General features: G+C 38.6%; 1 protein-coding gene and 1 long non-coding RNA gene across 2 annotated transcripts in view; one reads left to right on the top strand and one right to left on the bottom strand.

The window, feature by feature from the left end:
• LOC307156695 overlaps positions 1-18,817 on the bottom strand; it is a 343,191-nt gene that overhangs the window by 286,743 nt on the left and 37,631 nt on the right. The window lies entirely within an intron of this gene.
• LOC307165829 (uncharacterized protein) lies at positions 1,283-15,344 on the top strand (the record flags this gene model as incomplete). Its single annotated transcript, XM_079883816.1, has 7 exons — positions 1,283-1,424; positions 5,963-6,023; positions 10,078-10,662; positions 11,338-11,556; positions 12,296-12,424; positions 13,703-13,806; positions 15,253-15,344. The coding sequence occupies 7 exons, from the start codon at positions 1,283-1,285 to the stop codon at positions 15,342-15,344; spliced, it is 1,332 nt and encodes a 443-aa protein (XP_079739942.1).

Genomic DNA, 18,817 nt, shown 5'->3' with positions numbered 1-18,817 from the left:
TTTAAAACTTCTGCTTTTTATGCTGGTGTGTTCTATGTTTCATTTATTAATATTTAAACTCTCGGTTGGTCAGATGAGAGGAAGTTAATAACCACAGGAGGAGCTGCTGATGTTTAAAGGAGGAGCTGTAACTATATATAATGAAGAGAAACACTGACAGAAACAGAAAATGGCTGATAAGTGTGATCTGTGTCTGCTGGGACTGATCATTCTCTCTTCACTTCTCACAGGTAAAGAAATCTGTATTTTCTCTAAAGACATTTAGTGGAATTAGTCTGGAAAGAGTTCATTTGAACATGCTCAGTTTATTCTTGCACACATTCACGTTGTGATCTCAGAGTTGTGTCGTCCTACAACACATACTGTTTTATTACTAAATCTGGACATAGTGTGTGACTGGTCTTCGGTTAGCTCTGAGTTGTGTGGGAAGACGAACGAGACCGGGCAACAGAAATTACTCAGGCCGGTGGCCTTCTCTCACAATTGTAACAACAGTCTGTCACTGAAAGGCATTATTTTAGCCAGAGCATGCACACTCATGCTCAATGAACTCAATGATGCTTCACATCATTCACGCAAACTTCATACATGTTTGAAAATTAAAGTGCATTAAAGAACAAAATTGCATGTTTTATTACAATAAACAAAACTCATATCAAACTTTTTTAGACGTAGCTTTAGCACAACTCAACTCTCTTCAGCCGCGCTTACCGCGAACTGAAGGACAGGAACTAGAACATGTCTTAAAGGAGCCACGCACATAACATAACCACAGAAACACGACATCTCAAATGAAAGAAATCGGTATTAAAAAGAATAATTTGCAGAATACAAAATAATTGTATTAATATAACAAATTATAAAAAACAAAGGGAGATATTTTGAGTGAAATGAATAAATAAATATAACACCTATTACAAGTGTCACACTCAAACATCTGATGATGAAGAATTATCTTCATATTAAGAGTGTGTCAGTGATTTGAACAGCTCTCTGATAAAGACTAATAGTTTATTCTGGAGAGTGTGTGGTTTGAGAAAAAAATATTTAAATCTGATATGTTTTATGTTTTCATTTATTATATTAATATACTGTGTTTCAGGAACCAGTGGAGTGGATGAGACTCATGTGTTCATCAGTTCTGGTGAAAATGTCCGTCTGTCCTGTAATAAAGCTCTTTCTGTCTGCAAATCAACTACATGGACCTACTATAACAGCTTCAGTGATTCAGCAGCAGTTGAACTGATTACTGGAGAGATAAAGAATAAAGACACAGAGAGACATGAGAGACAGTCTGGAGTCTGACTGCTCTCTGAACATCAAGAACGTCACAGTAGAAGATTCTGGATTATACAGATGCAGACAATATGTGAATGGAGAACGACAAGGACCTGGTGCTTATGCTTATCTGCATGTTCTTCATGGTAAGTTTATAATTATGTGGTCAAATTATAAGGGCAAGATTCTCCCTTTAAACTCAGACGATGATTGAAGAGTCTGTGATTTGTGTCTTGTGTTCAGTTTCAGTGTCTCCATCATCTTCATCATCTTCTTCATCCTCACAGACTGAGATCAGTCCAGGCCGCTCTGTGACTCTCTCCTGTCGGTTGTATTTACATGATGATCTCTCCTGTGATGAATGGGTCAGTTCTGAGGGAGTTGAGCTGTTGTGGGTGAATCAGGCTGGTGTTGATCTGAAGACAGACTCCAGATATCAGATATTATCATCATCAGATCTAGATGGCTGTATCATCACTCTGACTACAACACTCCTGAATGAAGATGACAACAGAGAGTGGAGATGTCAGCTTACTCGCAGAAATCAACTCGAGACCTCAGTCAGATACACTGTCAAGTATTCAGGTGAGAAACAACACTGTAAAATATGATGTTAATGTCTGTGTTGTTCTTAAAATGTCTAGCCTTTTGAATTGGGGCAAACATCAGACGGAGACCGCTTTAAGTTTCACTTTTTGTTTACTTTTATTTTTGCATGCGAACTGCGCATGTACATACATTATCGCCTGTGACATAAAGAACACATCAAAACAAATCAGCTTCTCTCCACATCTCCCCTCCTTCGAGACATACAGTTGTTTTGTATAACACAAACACAAAGGTTACACTTAAAAGTTACAACTCGTAAATAGTTTGTATTCACATCTGTAGCATTCCTATATCTCTATGAATTTAAAACATTGAAGAATGTGTGCAGGTTTCACCGATGAACTTTGTCTTTTTTTTCATTGTCCGTTTCTCTTTCTTTTTTTTTTGTGAGGTTATCCCCACCTATCTCAATAACCTTCAATAACTAAACTTTATTGGTGGTTTCCTATGCGTACTGAACGAGTGACAACAGTCCTGTTTTACCCAGCCCTTGTTCTGGCTCATTGCTCTCCGGGGTAATACAGCCAGATTCTGGTTCTAAAACAACTGCTGTAGGGATTGAAGTAGACCCATTACTGTTTTCCTCTTGATTGGTGAGCAATAAGTGCCGTCTGACAACATCTCCCTCAGACATCTTTAGTACAAAGGACCTGGGAGTACATGCGGAATCCATAATCACTCCTGTAGTCTTCTAACAGGAGGTACTCAATGAGTAGTACTCTCAAATCTTTGCAGAAGGGAGACAAAAAGCGTGTGAAAACAGATGCAGAGAAGCAATGGATGTCCTCTCGTTAGCACCCTTCCAGATTTAGTTCCAACATCCTGAGCTTTGGCCCATGAGAAGTTCGGCAGGACTCTCTCTAGTAGGTTCGGTGGGTGTGTCCCTATAGGAAAGTAAAGCCAGTGCCGGATTTTTCTGTCTGAGAATTGTCTTTGCAGTTTTCACTGCTCTTTCCGCCATCTTGTTTGCCTGAGGATAGTACGGGCTTGAAGTTATGTGTGTGATCTCAAATGCTTCGCTAAAGTCAGCAAACAACTGGGACTTAAACTGCTGCCCTTATCGGTCACGATTTGCTCAGGAATACCGAATCTCTCAATAATCCTGACAAGCTTTTGAATGACTGCTTCGCTGGAGACAGAGAATCTCCAGCCAACGTGAGTATTAGTCAATAGCCGCTTTCCGACCAAGTAGTTACAGGAACTTAGTTCTAGGAACTGTCCACTTCTAAACATTTCTAGGAACTACTCTTCCCCAAACTCGGTTTTGCGGTTTGCATTCGCACAGGCCAAGTGGCCATAGGAACTGGTAGGAGGGGTAAGGGAGTGACGCAAGCACGCTGACTTTTATTTTGACGGCGCGACGGACCTTTATTTTGGCGGCGCTGAGAACGCCAGAGCAAAAATGCTCGCATTCTCTGTGTTTATTAGTTAGCGATCTGTCTAACAGTACTGTTTAATATGTTATTAGATAGAACTGTTATAGAAAGTAGACTGAAAAAAAAGTATATGAAAAAAAGGTTATTAGCCTATGCCGTGTGGTTGATGTCCAGTGTTGCTAGCTGGGCAGATAAACATACAGTAATCATGTTTGGCTTGGTCCCCTCAAAGTTGCGTTGGATTTTCTCTTCAGCATAAAGGTTTAGAGACCCATCTATCACTGTTTTCCATGTTTGTATAGTTAGTTTCTGGAGTAAATATATAGGCTATAATCTGTGTGTTTACATATAGCTGTTTTAAAAATGGCGGGTGCTGGTGTTTTGCATGCGTTCGGTCATCAGCGTACACTAACGTCACGGGTAGTTCCTATAGTGCTGGTTTAGACCCTACTCTGAAGTAGGACCTAAATTAGTTCCTACAAATGGAGTTCCTAGAACTAAAATCGTTCCTAGTCGGCGTGTTCGCACCGCAGGAACATCCGGGTACTTTAGCCAATAGTTCTAGGAACTGTGAAAAGGTTCCTCCGGTCGGAAAGCGGCTATAGACTACCAAGTATGTCTTCCCATTTAACTCACATACTGTAGGTCAGCTTCAAGCTTCTAACATGGAAGTTCAGGCAATGGTGTAGTGATAAGCAGCTGACAGGGCTGGCTTGGCCTTATTCTTATTACCGTAAGGCCACCTTTTGAAACCTTTTCCTTCACAGCTTTGCTGATGTGTGGCCACCACACTGTGCCCCTGTATCTCCGTCTGCTCTTAGTCAGGCCCATGTGCCCATGTTGGATTCTTTCAAGGATTTCTGCTCTCAAGCTTGAAGGGATGACTATTTGATTCCCTCTTCTTATGATGCTGCTCATTTGACTGAGACCCCCTTCATACACTGACTCTCACCCCACCCAGGCCATGAACACTGGCATCAGCGCTCAACACTGTCTGCAATTTAGAATCAAAAAACCGAAGCACAGGCGCAGAAGAAATCAAAGCTGTTACCTTTTTTTTATTTTATTTTTTTTATTATCATTTTATTGATTTTTAACATTTTATTAACATAACAGACAGAAAAGAGAGAAGAAATAATAATAATAATAAAAAAAAAAATAATAATAAAAAAAAAATAATAATAATAGAAATAAAAATACAATACAGCAAATTAAATCAAGTCAGTCCATGGTCACAGATCACGGTTCATCCTTTGTGAATTATATGAAAACATGCCAAAACCCGTTATGGCATGGTAGTGTCAGAGGTCCATAAGCGGTTCCCATATCCTTCGGAAGTCTTAAAGTTTCATTTAGGATTTGTTTAAACAGATTAAATGATGGGGGTCTTTGTTGATTCCAATTGAGCAAGATGCATTTCTTTGCTATATAGGACATTATGATTATCCTTTTCCTGCTTGTGGTGTCCAGTTCCGTACCAAAAAGGTACCGTGTTGGTGTAATGTCCAGTGGGGATTTCCCAATCTTATCAGTTAGATCATGTACCGACTTCCAGAAACGTTTTAATTTTCTGTATTCCCAAAAAACATGCATAATTGACCCTTTACGCGTTTTAGAACGATGACATCTGGGGGATGAGTTAGGAAACATTTTACTTAAGCGGAGCGGAGTAAGGTACATCCTGTGCATGAATTTATAATTTTGTTCGATTATTTTATTACAGGACAGTGAGGAAAAAACATTCTGACATATCGTGTCCCACTGATCTTCATCAAAGGCACGCCCCATATCCTTCTGCCATATGTTCCTAAGTGAGGTCAAAGAAGAGCTGCAATGGTCCAACAAAGCACAATAAATTTCAGAGATTTTTCCTTTTAATGATGTTGATTTTACCAAAATCTCCTCAAGATTTGTTAGCCCCAAAGACAGGCGTTTTTCCCCTTTTAGGGTGTTTATTAGATGGCGAATTTGTAAGTATTCATAAAAGTCCTGTTTCGGAATTTCATATTCTGACATTAAAACAGCGGAGGACTTGAGCGTATCCCCGTCAAACAATTGTTGGAATTGATGTACACCATTTCCTCTCCACTTTGCGAACAAGGAACCACCAATAGATGGTGGCAGATCTGGGTTTAAGGATAAGGGGGAAAGCCTGGAGATTTTACCTAAATTCCCGCAGAACTTATTTATATCAGCTGTTACCTTTTTAAAGGCTTCATCTTGCTCAGCCATGCCACATCGGCTCTTAGCAAGTCATTCAAGGGGTACAAGCGCACTTTTTTCACACTTGTTTTTCATTCAGCGAGTCTTCAGCAAGATGTTCTTAAGAATTTCAGAACTTCTTAAGAAATTGTTTTAGCACTACTTAAGAATTTTTCAAGATTTGCACTTAGGGAACATTCTTACGAACTTCTTAGAATTTATCTTAAGAATTTTCTTAACTTCTTCCTGAAGAATATTTTCGTGAATCCGGCCCCAGGACCTTACTGAGTCTCCTGTCATGTTCCTCCATTGTAGACCCGCACATCAGGATGTCATCCATGTATACAACAATGCCCTCATGTCCACTCAATTGCTCAGACATTTTCCTTTGGAAAATCTCTGTTGCCAACGTAATGCCGAACGGTAGCAGCGTTTGAAGCAAAATCTCCCTAGTGGAGTAATGAACGGTGTGAGTCTGGCACTCTTCTCATCCAAAGGAATCTACCAGAACCCACTCACCACATCCAGGCTGGAGAACACAGTGCTTCCGGCTAACCTGTGAAGAATGTCATCCAAGGTGGGGAGAGTGAATTTTTCTCTTTGTACGCTCTCATTTAACCTTTTAAGGTCGACACACATTCTTATTTTTCCTGATGGTTTCACCACTGGTACCATAGGGGCCACCCATTCTGTTGGTTCTGTAACGCTCTCAATGATACCCAAGTTTTCCATTCGTTTCAGCTCCTCCTCCACTTTTGGCACAAGAGGGATTGGAATACGACAAGGGGTAGTGATGCTATATAGCCATGGATCTGTTTTAGCTCTATCTTTACCGGTTATCCTTTGAGAAGTCCAAGCTCTCCATAAACACTCAATTCCTCTACATACTGTATCAGACCAAGGTGTGCTCCACCTTCTCGACTCAGCAAATTGTCTTCCCCTGTCTTTCAGAAACTGTATTTCTGAAATGGCAGTCCAGTGTTTTCTTGTCTCTTTGTAGTTGGGTTTTAGCTATAAACTGGCCTTTTGTTAGCAAGTCCCCTCCAGGACTCTGCAGCGGTGCTGTCAGTACTAATGTATTACTACATCTGTTTTTCTCTGTCACTGATCCGAGGAACAAGCTCTCCACTTCCTCTGTTACTTTTCTGACTCTCTTTGTGAAGCATACCGAAGCGAAATGGCCAATTTGTTACATTTATTGCATTCCTTACCTCTAGCTGGGCATTCGTCTGACTGTGGATGCATCTGGTCACATTTACCGCTTTTTTTTCTTTCTCTTAGCTCCAAACATTTGTTTTCTCCTGCGGAAAGTATGCTTTGCTTTTACATCATCAATGCTTCCTATTGCAGCTGAGGCTTTAATAGGGCTTGCGCTATTTTGTGCTTTAACAAGCTCATAGTGTCTATCCATATCCACTGCCGCTTTCAGAGTTAAATCACTCCACATCTGCATTTTCTGAGAGAGACTCGTATCTGCTATCCACTAGCCTACACGAATTTCCTCATCCTTACATCTGAAATCGCAATACTCAGCTACCTTGTAGTGGTGTCTTAGGCCATGTCCACACTAGTATGTTTTCCTCTCCGGTTTGGCCTTCCGTCCACACTGAGACGGTGTTTTTCTTAATGAAAACGCACTCCAAAGCGTATACATTTGAAAACGCCGTTTTCACGTTGTAGTGTGGACTGTGAAACCGGTGGTATTTAAAAACGATATTTGACGCATATTGTACCAATAGATATTCACGTTTATACCAGTATTGTGCCCGTTATGTGCTATTCACTTTCACACTGTTGCTAAAAGTATTCTGCATTCCACACTCTTCATATCACAGTCCTGCAAAGATGACAGAATTTACTCACATTTGCTGTCCTGCGACAATACATGAGAGCAGTTTTAGCGTTTTAGACCAAACATATGGTGACTGTGTGTGACCTGGACCGCATCAGTGAATGGTGAGATATTTTAATAAATAAAGATATCCTGTCAGAAGAATTGCGCGATAACTTCATTATTTATTTTTCCATCTGAATCATATCAGTGATATTTTGTGGGGTTTTACGCATGTGCAGTAAAGGTGAATTTAGCGTTTTTAGGCGTTTTTCAAAAGTTTCTCATCCACACTGAAACGTCCGAAAACGCCTGAAAACGCTAGTGTGGACGGAGAGTGTTTATAAATGAAAACACCGTTTTTAAATGTATCCGGATTAATGTAGACGTAGCCTTATATAGCTTTCCACTGTTTCATTTGCCTCCTGAACATGGGAGTGAAAGCGGGCTCTTTCGAATATGACGTTCCTTTTTGGCACAAAATAGTCATCAAACTTTGCGACTGTTGCATCATATGTTATTTCTTCGTTCTCCCCAAAGATGAATGACTTAAAGATATGTTCTGCCTAAGGGCCCACACAGCAAAATCCCCAGAATTAAATTAACTCTGCTCAGAGCACATATGGTACCACTGTAAAGAGTGTTAAGGCGAGACACTACAGGTGAATAGGGTAACAGGGCTCCAGACTAATTTTTTTTATTAGGGGCACACCTTAAATCACCTTACAATGCAATTATTCACATTTCCCCCCAAATAACTGTATTACTGACAAATGCTTTGATAATAAATAGCCTTAACGTACAGAAATGACAATGTGCAGTTTTATTTTAAGTTCACAGGGCTTCAGACTAACATTTGAGGGCAGCGGCTCTAAGTTCTACAGAAAGTATTTGGTAGCACTGTGGGATGACAAAGCACTGAGCTTAATTTGAGGTGTATAGATAAAGTTGACTTTAATTATTATCATTCATAATGTCTTAATATTAATTCAAAAGCAAAATGAGTGACAAAATAGCTATTAGGGAGTGAAAATAGCCAATAAGCGTCCTCTGCAGCTGTGTTTACAATAGTAATTTAATCTTTTTTTCTTTTCTTTTTTTTTAAATAAGTGTGAGTTTTCTTACTTCTTGAAACTTTTAGTTTTATAAATAGGGACAATCTTTAAAGGATGAACAAAAAATGTTTTGGTCAACACATTAAAAATAACATTTAAATATGATATAGCTTTGAAGTGCTGGAAAAAGATGTGTAGGCTACTGTTATAACCACAGTATACCATAGTTACAGTTAGTGTTACTACATTAAATCCATGGTGAATGTTACTGATCTGTGGACCTAAAGCCTTCTATAACTTGTTCGCTCATTGCACATGTTTCTCCTGGTTTCCACGTCAGCGCTGTTTGATCTGATATGGTTTATAACAGAGAATTCTGCGTCAAATCTGAATGTTTCTCACTGGATCTCGCAGCAATGTTATTAATTCTGTCGCAAACTCAATGGATTTCTTCACTGGATCTCCACGATGTAACTGTTTCGCGTGATCGGCCCGCGACTGGCGAGAGGAGCTCTGCGCTGTCTATCATTGGTTCGAACTATTAAACGGTCTATGAAGCAGAAATGAGTGGCGCAGCGCAGTTTTTTCCGCTTTCATTTTGTTTTGATTTATTAACATGTCACAGCATACTCTATGCTTGAGGCTGAGATTGAGTGTTTAAACTGCGAAGTGCCTGCACTGTCTGCAAACTTCGTTTTCCCCGCAGTTCTGGGGTAGCGACTGCAACATTCGCAGCTCATGGAGTTCGTCACCTTACAGTACCTCAACCAGCTGAATTCTCGCAGCCAGTCTTCCCGAAAATAGTGGGTTCAGGCCTTTATCATCATTCGACTGTGTCTGTCTGTGATATTGATATTTGTCTCCGTCTCCTTCCCACAGACGTTTAACTTACGCGCGCTCGATTATCTCTAGGACCCTCCCCCTCCACACATTAGCCAGTCACAGTGGCCATTCCCTATTCTTCTCACACTCATGGGCCTGCCACACATTCCGGATTCATTGACGCGCCCCTTCCACGTTTAACGTAAAAAAAAAAAAATCACTGGTCGCACATGTGCGACTGGATGTAAAATTCAGTCGCACACTCTCAAATTTTGGTCGCAAAATGCGACCATTTGGTCGCAGTCTGGAGCCCTGAAGAATAAATCTCATAATCGTTCATAAATCATATAAGTTCCTTCACCTCTCAAATGACTTTTCATTCCTAAAGATGAATTGGCCATTCCAAGGCCAATTACTGTACCTATATATATATATTTATACACAAATGCCTTTCAAAAGTGTGAGATCATTAATTTTCAAGGAGGCATTAAACTGATCCAAAAAAATTAAGCAGCTGTTTACATTGATAATAATAATAAATGTTTCTTGAGCAGCAAATCATCATATTAGAGTGATTTCTGAAGGATCATGTGACACTGAAGACTGGAGTAATGATGCTGAACATTCAGATTTTTCATCACATGAATTAAAATAAATTCACATTGAAATCAGTTCAGGTCAAATATGCAGCCTTCGTGAGCATAAAAGACTACTTTCTAAAATATTGTACTGCCCCCAAACTTTTGAACAGTACTCTATATATCACATTAATATTAAGAAATTTTACTTACAAAATAGACATTTTATGCACTAGTGAAAGAACATTTACTGTAACTAAACAATCAGAATTTTAGCCAAATAAATTTTAACAATGACACCTGAAATCATTCCTTCAGCTTCCCAGTTGCACAGTAAACGTTTCCTTTTTTGACCCTGTAAACTACAACCTGTGCATCTTTTTGACTCCCCTAGAGTGTCCCGCTCAGTTCTGGGGTCCGGACTGCAAGGGCATGTGCACGTGCCACCCTAACGGTAAATGTGACGACGTGACCGGGAAGTGCACGTGCTACCCCAACCGCTGGGGTGAAAACTGCGAGAAGTCCTGCAACTGTCAGAAAGGCAAATGTGACCAGGAGACGGGCAAATGCACCTGCCATGCCGGTTACTGGGGACCGCAGTGCAACAATAACTGCTACTGCAGCATCAACTCTGTGTGCGATCAGACAGGCCGCTGCATCTGCAACCCTGGCTGGTACGGCCGAAATTGCGGTGCTCAATGTCTGTGTAATAACTCACCTTGTGAGCAGTTTACAGGCCAATGTCAGGGTAGGGAGAGGCTTTGGGGTCAGCGCTGTGAGCGGTACTGCCAGTGCGTGCACGGGAAGTGTAACCCGGCAGATGGATTGTGCACCTGTAAACCCGGATACAGAGGAAAGCTATGCCGGGAGCCGTGTCCAGCTGGGCTCTACGGACAGAACTGCAAAAACAGGTGAGGAAAAGTTATATACACTACCAGCCAAAAGTCTGTTTTGAAAGAAGCCTCTTATGTTCACTAACACTGTATTTATTTGATCTAAAATACTGTAAAAACAAAACAACAACAAAACATAATATTGTGAAATATTAAAAGAACAGTATATTTTAAAATGTATTTTTTTTTCCTGTGATGGCAGAGCTGAATTTTCAGCATCATTACTCCAGTCTTCAGAGTCACATGATTCTTCAGAAATCACTCTAATATGATGATTTAATGCTCAAGAAACATTTCCTATTGTTATCAATGTTGAAAACAGTTTGTTTTCAAAATTGATTGTAAGAAATTAATGATTTCTGAATGACTGGCGTAATGATGCAGACTAAAATCTACTAACTATAAGTAACTTTGTAACTATATGCTGTACTTATTCTACTAACCCTAACCTAATAGTCTACTACTCTAAGAGAGACATGGTGACATGTAGTTGCAAGTTATTGAGAGTTAGTAGAATGTCTAAAGTGGACTATCGAAATAAAGTGTAACCGAAGCTTTTGAGCAGTAGTGTGCAGTATATTCATATTCAGAGCTTTATATCTTCTTGATTTTATAGCCATAACTTGTTCTCTTCTGTTTTTTGACTGACCACACCTGGGCGATCCCGGGCTTTCCTTTTTGCCGTTGATTCAGGTGTGGCCACTGTAAAGGCCAGCAGCCCTGTAAGGTGAAGGACGGTCGTTGTGTAACGTGTGAGAGCGGCTGGAACGGGACAAGATGTGACCAGGCGTGTGTGGAGGGTTACTTCGGAGAGAACTGTAAGGATCAGTGTCCACCGTGCAAAGACGGTCACTTCTGCAACCGCATCGATGGGAAGTGCTCTCACTGCAATCCCGGCTGGATTGGAGATCGGTATGAATCTTTGGCTGATAGTGAACCCTATTGTAGCTGACAGTTATTAAAGAATTACTGTTAATGAAACAAACAAACACATTTTTTTTTTTTTTATCACTTGGTATTAGACAACCGAGAGGGAATTCACTAAGAAAGTGTTATTTTTACACACACACACACACACACACACTATATGATTGAAATTATAATAATAATAAACATAAAGAGAAGCACATAAAATCTAAACAAAACATTTATACATCAATATGTTAAAAGTTTGTGGTTGGTAAGATTTGTAATGGTTTAAAGGAAATGTTTAAAGAAGTATCTTATTCCCACCAAGGCTGCATTTATTTGATCAACAATACAATAAAACAGTAATGTTGTGAAGTATTATTACATTTTAAAACAACTGTTTTCTATTGTAATATATTTTAAAATGTAACTTATTCCTGTGATGCGAAGCTGATTTTTCAGCATCAAGACTCCAGTCTTCAGTGTCACATGATCCTTCAGAAATCACTCTAATATGATGATTTGTTGCTTAACAAACTTTTTTTTTATTATTATCAATGTTGAGAACAGCTGCTTAATATTTTTGTGGAAACCTTTTTCTGGATATTTCACTATTTAATGAATAGAAAGTTTATAGATCACCTCTCAAATTCTTCCTATGTTGCTCCTCAAAGAATCTTTCGATGAAAACTTTGAATTGACCATTGATCCTCAGTCTGTTTGTATTTTTGTCTTTGTGTAGCTGTGAGGTGCGCTGTCCTAACGGCACCTATGGAGACAACTGTGAAAAAGACTGCAGCCACTGTTTTAATGGAGACTGCCATTTTGCCACAGGAGAGTGTCTCTGTGACCCTGGCTTCAATGGGACATAGTAAGTCACATCTCTGAGTCACGCACATATTTAGGTCATCTTGTTATCAAGGCCTGTTTTCACTAACGGATGAATCACAGAATCAACAAAGAGTCATTCTAAATGGTTTAAAGATGACTAACTTTAAACAAATTGCAGTGTGCTAAACAGGACACCCCAAATGGTTAAATGAGAATTAGTTCTTTGTCAAACAGACATTCTTATTCAACACATAAATAAATATTTTGTGAGGAAAAGCATTTCTTTGCCCTTGTAACAAAAAAGAAGGCATTTTTGAAACTCTGTAGTCCATAATTACAGTGATTGAAAGAGAATAATATTGATGAGCCTGAATCACTTAAATGTCCAGACTCCACTCATACTTTGTACAGAAGAAAATTTCAGGCTTATGGTGTCTATTTATTTATTTTATTAGCTTGTTTTTCTTTTTTTTATTAATAAATTGTTCCTGTGATCAAAGCTGAATGTTCAGCATCATCACTCCAGTCTTCAGTGTCACATGATCCTTCAGAAATCACTCTAATATGAGGATTTGCTGCTCAAGAAATGTATTATTTATATCAATGTTGAGAACAGTTCTCAATATGTTGTGAAACTGATGAATAGAAAGTTCAAAAGATCAGAATTTATTTTAAATAGAAATCTTTTGTAAAATTATACATATATTTACTGACACTTTTGATCAATGTCCTTGCTGAATAAAATAATTTTTATTCTAAAAATAAAAAAATTAAAAACCTACTGACCCCAAACTGGTGAACGGTATAGTGAAACATTAAATAAATAAATTGTTAGATTATTCAGCATTCAAAATCTTAAATTACATCCTTGTAATATTTGCATATTAAACTGCAATTGCTTTCTTTAGGAAATGGCAAATTTGTTATTAGTATTTTCACTTAGTTGAATATTTATCTAAATATTGACCACAAACTGCACTTATATCATACCTTTATCTTCAATTGATGAAACTTCACTTTAAGCACATAAAAATAAAATGTATTTTTATGCAATACTTCCTTTTTCTCTGCAAGACATTTAACATATTTTGTCGGTTTCAGTTCAGTGATGTCAATAAGAACTTCTGTGCTTGTTTCATTTATTATAATTGTTCATTCCTCTTTTCTGTTCTTGGATTTGCATTGCCAACATCTACATAATTGCCCACAATTCCCCAAACTGCCGTGTTCCATTTTCACTGGAAACTCCTGTTGCTTTGTACACAATGATTGTATTGACTCTCTTTCTCAGTGCTCTTTGCATTTCTTTTCATTTTAGCTGCAACCTGACCTGTGAGTTCGGTCAGTTCGGAGTGAACTGTGCCCAGACCTGTCCATGTCACGACAAGAACTGCAACCCAGTGTCAGGGGCCTGCAACCTATGTAAGAAACCCTTCCTGTCTCTCTTTGGAATAATTAAATTGTCATTTCTCAAGCTATGTTATGTCATTTGCTATGGAGACACAAAAGAACCCCTGAGATGTTGAGATATAGTTGTGGGATCCAACATCAGTCATATTTTCCATTACGTAAAGGGAGAGAGGAATAGCTGTCTAGTTGACGCTGAGGTCAACTCAAGATTAAACCTTTTGACTCGAAGCGGATTTGTTTTTAAATCATGTCATGATCATTACTCGCATTATGCGGTGTATTACAACCATCCTGGCAGATGTTTGATATTCCCTAGCTACTCTGTTTTCATCATTGCTATATTTAAAGGGATTTACACTATTGTTCAATGTTTGGGGTCAGTAAACCTTTGTTTGTTTGTTTAGTTTTTTTAGAACTTTTAGAAATACTTTTATTCAGCAAGGATGCATTTGATCAAAAAGGGACAGTAAATGCATTTATAATGTTACAAAATATTTCTATTTCAAATAAATGCTGTTCATTTTAACTTTCTATTCATCAAAGAATCCTGAAACAGTTTGCATTACAGTTTTCACAAAATATTAGGAATATTAGGAAGCAACACAACTGTTTTCAACAAGAAAATGTTTCTTGGGCAGCAAATCATCATATTAGAGTGATTTCTGAAGGATCATGTGACACTGAAGACTGGGGTAATGATGCTGATAATTAATATATGAATAAATTACATTTTTTATATATTCAAACAGAAAACAGTTATTCTAAATTGTAATAATATTTCACAATATTACTGTTTTTACTTTATTTTTGATCAAATAAATGCAGCCTTGGTGAGGACGAGACATAAAAAAAAAAAATGTCCATGAAAAATATCTAAACATCCTAATTATTTTGAATGAAATGTATTTTTTTCTTCCCCACTGACAAAATCTTTTTGTCATAAGCAAATTTGTTTGTCAAGTTTATATTTAAAACAATACAAACAAATGCCAATGCGGTAAGAAAAAAATATTTATTTTCAAGATACAGTATTTTTTTTTTTTTTTTTAAGTCTTATAATCTTATACATTTACCGTTGTCTTTAAATTTATCTTATCTTAACTCTTTCCACGCCAGCATTTTTTATTTTTTTTTATTTTGCCAGCCACAACATTTTATTGAAACTTAATGCATTATTTTTTGATCAATACTTGAATGTGGGTAAGTTTCATAAAAAAATTTGAGCAAAAAGCTGAGAAAAATATTTTTTTGTCAAAGACTACATCCATAAAAGCTTAACACCCCTAAAGCTTCACAGTCCTATAGCTCGTCCTGGGTCGACATTCAATTCAATAACATTAGGCAGTTTTTGATTTATATGCTGTTTAATGTTAATGAATGCGTTATTTTACATATGCATCTGCTTACATATGATATCGCTTGTTTCTGCATCTTCTTCTCCTGTGTTTTGATCCGAAGATTCTGTACTCTTCAGAAGATCCCTAGATCCGTCTACCGTATACCATTCCGTCAATGGCGGGGCAAGAGTTTACATTGTTAATGAGAAATAAGACAAAAATGTGCCGTTTTCCAAAACATTTGAATAATCAAGAAAAATTTAATTTTCCTAACATTCCCTGAATGTATATTTGAGAATTATATAGAGAAATATATATTTCTTTACTGCACACATGATTTATGCGCTTTATTCAAAGTTGTCAAAGCCATTTGATTGCTTTGTGTGAGATACAGATCTGGAATTTAAGTTCATTCATTTTTATGCAGCATAACCTTCAATATCACTGAATTAAATAGACGAAAATAATAAAAGATCATTCATTTCTCTTTAAAAATCAATGAGAAACTTGTTGTGCAAGCAAAAGAAACACACAGTTGCTATTTGTAACATGCCTGCGTAGTCTTCACTATGTAGGTCACTGCCGTAGACAGCAGCAGTTTAACATGGCGGCCTTGATGGTGTTTCCAGAGCGGTGTCTTATTTTTACAGCTGTGCTTTTTGGCTCTTTTCCTGCCTGCTCGCAGACTTACTGAGAGCCGGGGTTATTTCACACAGCTGAGAGAAATACTACAGGAAGAGAGACAGAGTGATGAGGAAAGGTGTGGGTCAGGAGAGTTTTCACAGGGACGTGAGTGAAGGCAGAAATGATGTCATTGTGCCCGACCTTTGTGAGGCCTTCCTCGAACGCAGCTATGCTTTCAGGACATGTGTTGATGTCCCCACACCACACACTACACCCGGACTGAGCTCGACACCTCTGTGAGCATAGAGCACAAATCATAGAGTCAAATAGTCATCAGTTATTATGCTTTAACTGTTTTCAGTTGGTTTTTCAGTAGCAAATGTTTGCACATGAAATATTATGAAAGGAGCATTTGGGTTCAGCTGACATTAATTTCGACTTCTTTTTGTAACCTCTGTTTGACAAAATTGCTGCAGAGATTTCAAGTGCGTTTAAATAAGGGGCTTTCGCACCGGGTAGTTCTAGGAACAAGCCAGTAACATTTTTAACTAGCAGATATCACCATGAAACTTTCCCAGTTGATTACCTACATTAAGATGAGAAAAAAATGTATTACAAAGTTTCTGTAATTTAATGTTTAAATATGCAAATTAGGCATTATCTAATTAAATATGCGCTAATTTGCCTATATTTTAAAAAACGAAATCTCAGAATTGGATAAAGCCAGGTTCAAAATTCTTTTTTCATTGTGTTCACATATTAGATGGGAAAAAAATTACAGAGGGATTTATGGATATCTACTTTTGTTATCCTGTAAATCAGAATATACTGTCAATAGCCTTAAAAAAATTATTTTCGCCATGTTTTTTGGAATAAAATGTTATATAAATCAGGCTAAATTAAATGGCCATACTTGCAGCTGCTTCAACTCTACTCTTACCTACAAACACTGTTTTTGGACAGCGGGCCCAAATGACGGAGTTGAGGCACTCATTCGCATTTTGAGTGCCACCATGCCGCATGCGCTGCAGCAGGCTGTCACTGGACATGCGGTGGTATACAGGTATCAGCTTCTGGCCCACCTCCCGAGACAAAAAGTTTCCTGCATGGAGCCTGTGGCTCTCTGGAGTTTCTCAATTTTCCTCCACTCTCCTATACCAACACCAGGACAGGTTGCACCTGGTGTGCAAGGGGACTTCGTCACAGGACATGCTATGGAGGAGACCAGCCCAGATCTCATTTTCATTTTTTCTATGGAACCCTGGTTATTTAGAATTGCCCCCCTGTAATAATTTTGTAATGTTTTACATTTTTTGGCCGTTAATTTTCCCAGACCCTTCCCCCCCAATTTGCGTTCAGCACTTAATTTTCGTAGTGCTGTGCCCATACGCTTATGGGCATGGTTGATGCATTCTAATTTCACCACCTCATGCCCAGGGTATGGGTTGAGGGATACCACCTCCCTGAATGCAGCACTGTCCCCATCTGACAGCATCTGAATGTATCTCAGCTGGTGGCGACTCACGGACCTGGCCCACATCCTCTTCGCTGCCTCCTGCTCCATAGCCTTGCTTGAGCCCCTAAAATTTTGTGCACAGTCATGTGTTTCTCTCCAGCTGTCAATTTCCTCATCTGTAATCTTTCCCTCATGCCTGGCAGCTTCTTTAAGGGCACAAGCATGGCAATAGGAGGATAGAACCTCAAAGTCGATCACCAGTCCCGTAAAAATATCGATGCACACCCCGATCCCATAGTGTGATGTGAACCCTCTTTTCTGCCAAGTGCCATCTAAAGACACACTGATATTTATCACCGCATCTGCATCCTCTCTCAGCAACTCTGCCACATCTGCATCAATATCTGCATAGGCCTGCCTGACCTGCTCCCTGGTCCTGTGAAGTGACTCAAGACCTCTCTCAATTTCTGCCGCTAAAATGAAATGTGTATTGTATCAATAACAGTTCATTTGTTTTGTTTTTATAGATACAGCACACAGAAATCTGTACTGTAAAATTAAAACTGACCACCGCAACACAACATAATGAATGAGATGGCACTTTATTCTATTCTTATAAACCTTATAAATAAATAAATATTTCATCCATACAAAACAAATATTGTTACAGTAATGTTATAATATGTTACAAGGTGAGCTTTTTGAGGAGGCGGTGAGAAAACAGAGTTTTAAAATTATTAATGATCCGAATCATGTTCTCTACAGTGAGTATGAGTTGATGCCCTCAGGCAGAAGGTACAGGGTACCGACCTGTAAACTGAATAGGTTTAAATTTTCCTTTGTGCCACTCTCTATTAAAATATTGAATAAAAACAAATAGGGTGTGGGCAAGCTGTAATTAGGTATAGAGGCTAGTGATCAAGTATGCGTTAGCAGAAGGTGCTAGGAAGGTGGGATGTGTTCACGGTTTTTTAAGGTGATAATTAAGTGTAGTAATTCATGTTATGTGTAGTAAATCATGTTATGTGTTATGTATGTTGTGCTGCATCTGTTGTCCCGAATGCCCAAGATGAATTTCTCCGCTAGGAGACAATAAAGGCTAATCAAATCAAATCAAGGTGGTAACAGCCACACATATTGGGCTATTTCTGACATTAGAAATTCTACAGACTGCTTCAATTTTTGGGATAGGCTACAGCCCTGTTTCCATAGCCTACCTGTCACTCTCTTGCCGTGCCTCTGATACGTTTTAAGGTGAAGGCCAGGGAGCCCCAACACCTTGCTGATTTTTCTGAGAGCTGCATATCCCAATCCTAACTCGTGTGCCAAGAGGACCATTCGCACATTCACATCAAATGCGACATCGTTTCTGGACTCATCACAAAGTCGCGTAGACGTGTACACACTCCTGCGGTACTTGTCATCTTTACACAGACAGCACTCGAGCAATAAACTGCTACAGAACCCTTGATTCTGTGGATCTATATTAATTTTTAGCCCTGACATACCACAATTTGGACAAGTTAAATCACCAATCAGCTCATTCAGTCGCGCAACATGAACAAGCAGCCACTGTTGTGTAGAGTGCACTTTATTTATAGATTGG

This window comes from Squalius cephalus, assembly GCF_949319135.1.
Source record: "Squalius cephalus genome assembly, chromosome: 1".
In the NCBI taxonomy this organism is placed as follows: domain Eukaryota; kingdom Metazoa; phylum Chordata; class Actinopteri; order Cypriniformes; family Leuciscidae; genus Squalius; species Squalius cephalus.
The sequence above is the reverse complement of the archived record's forward strand: the minus strand, read 5'-3'. Positions and strand labels throughout refer to the sequence as shown.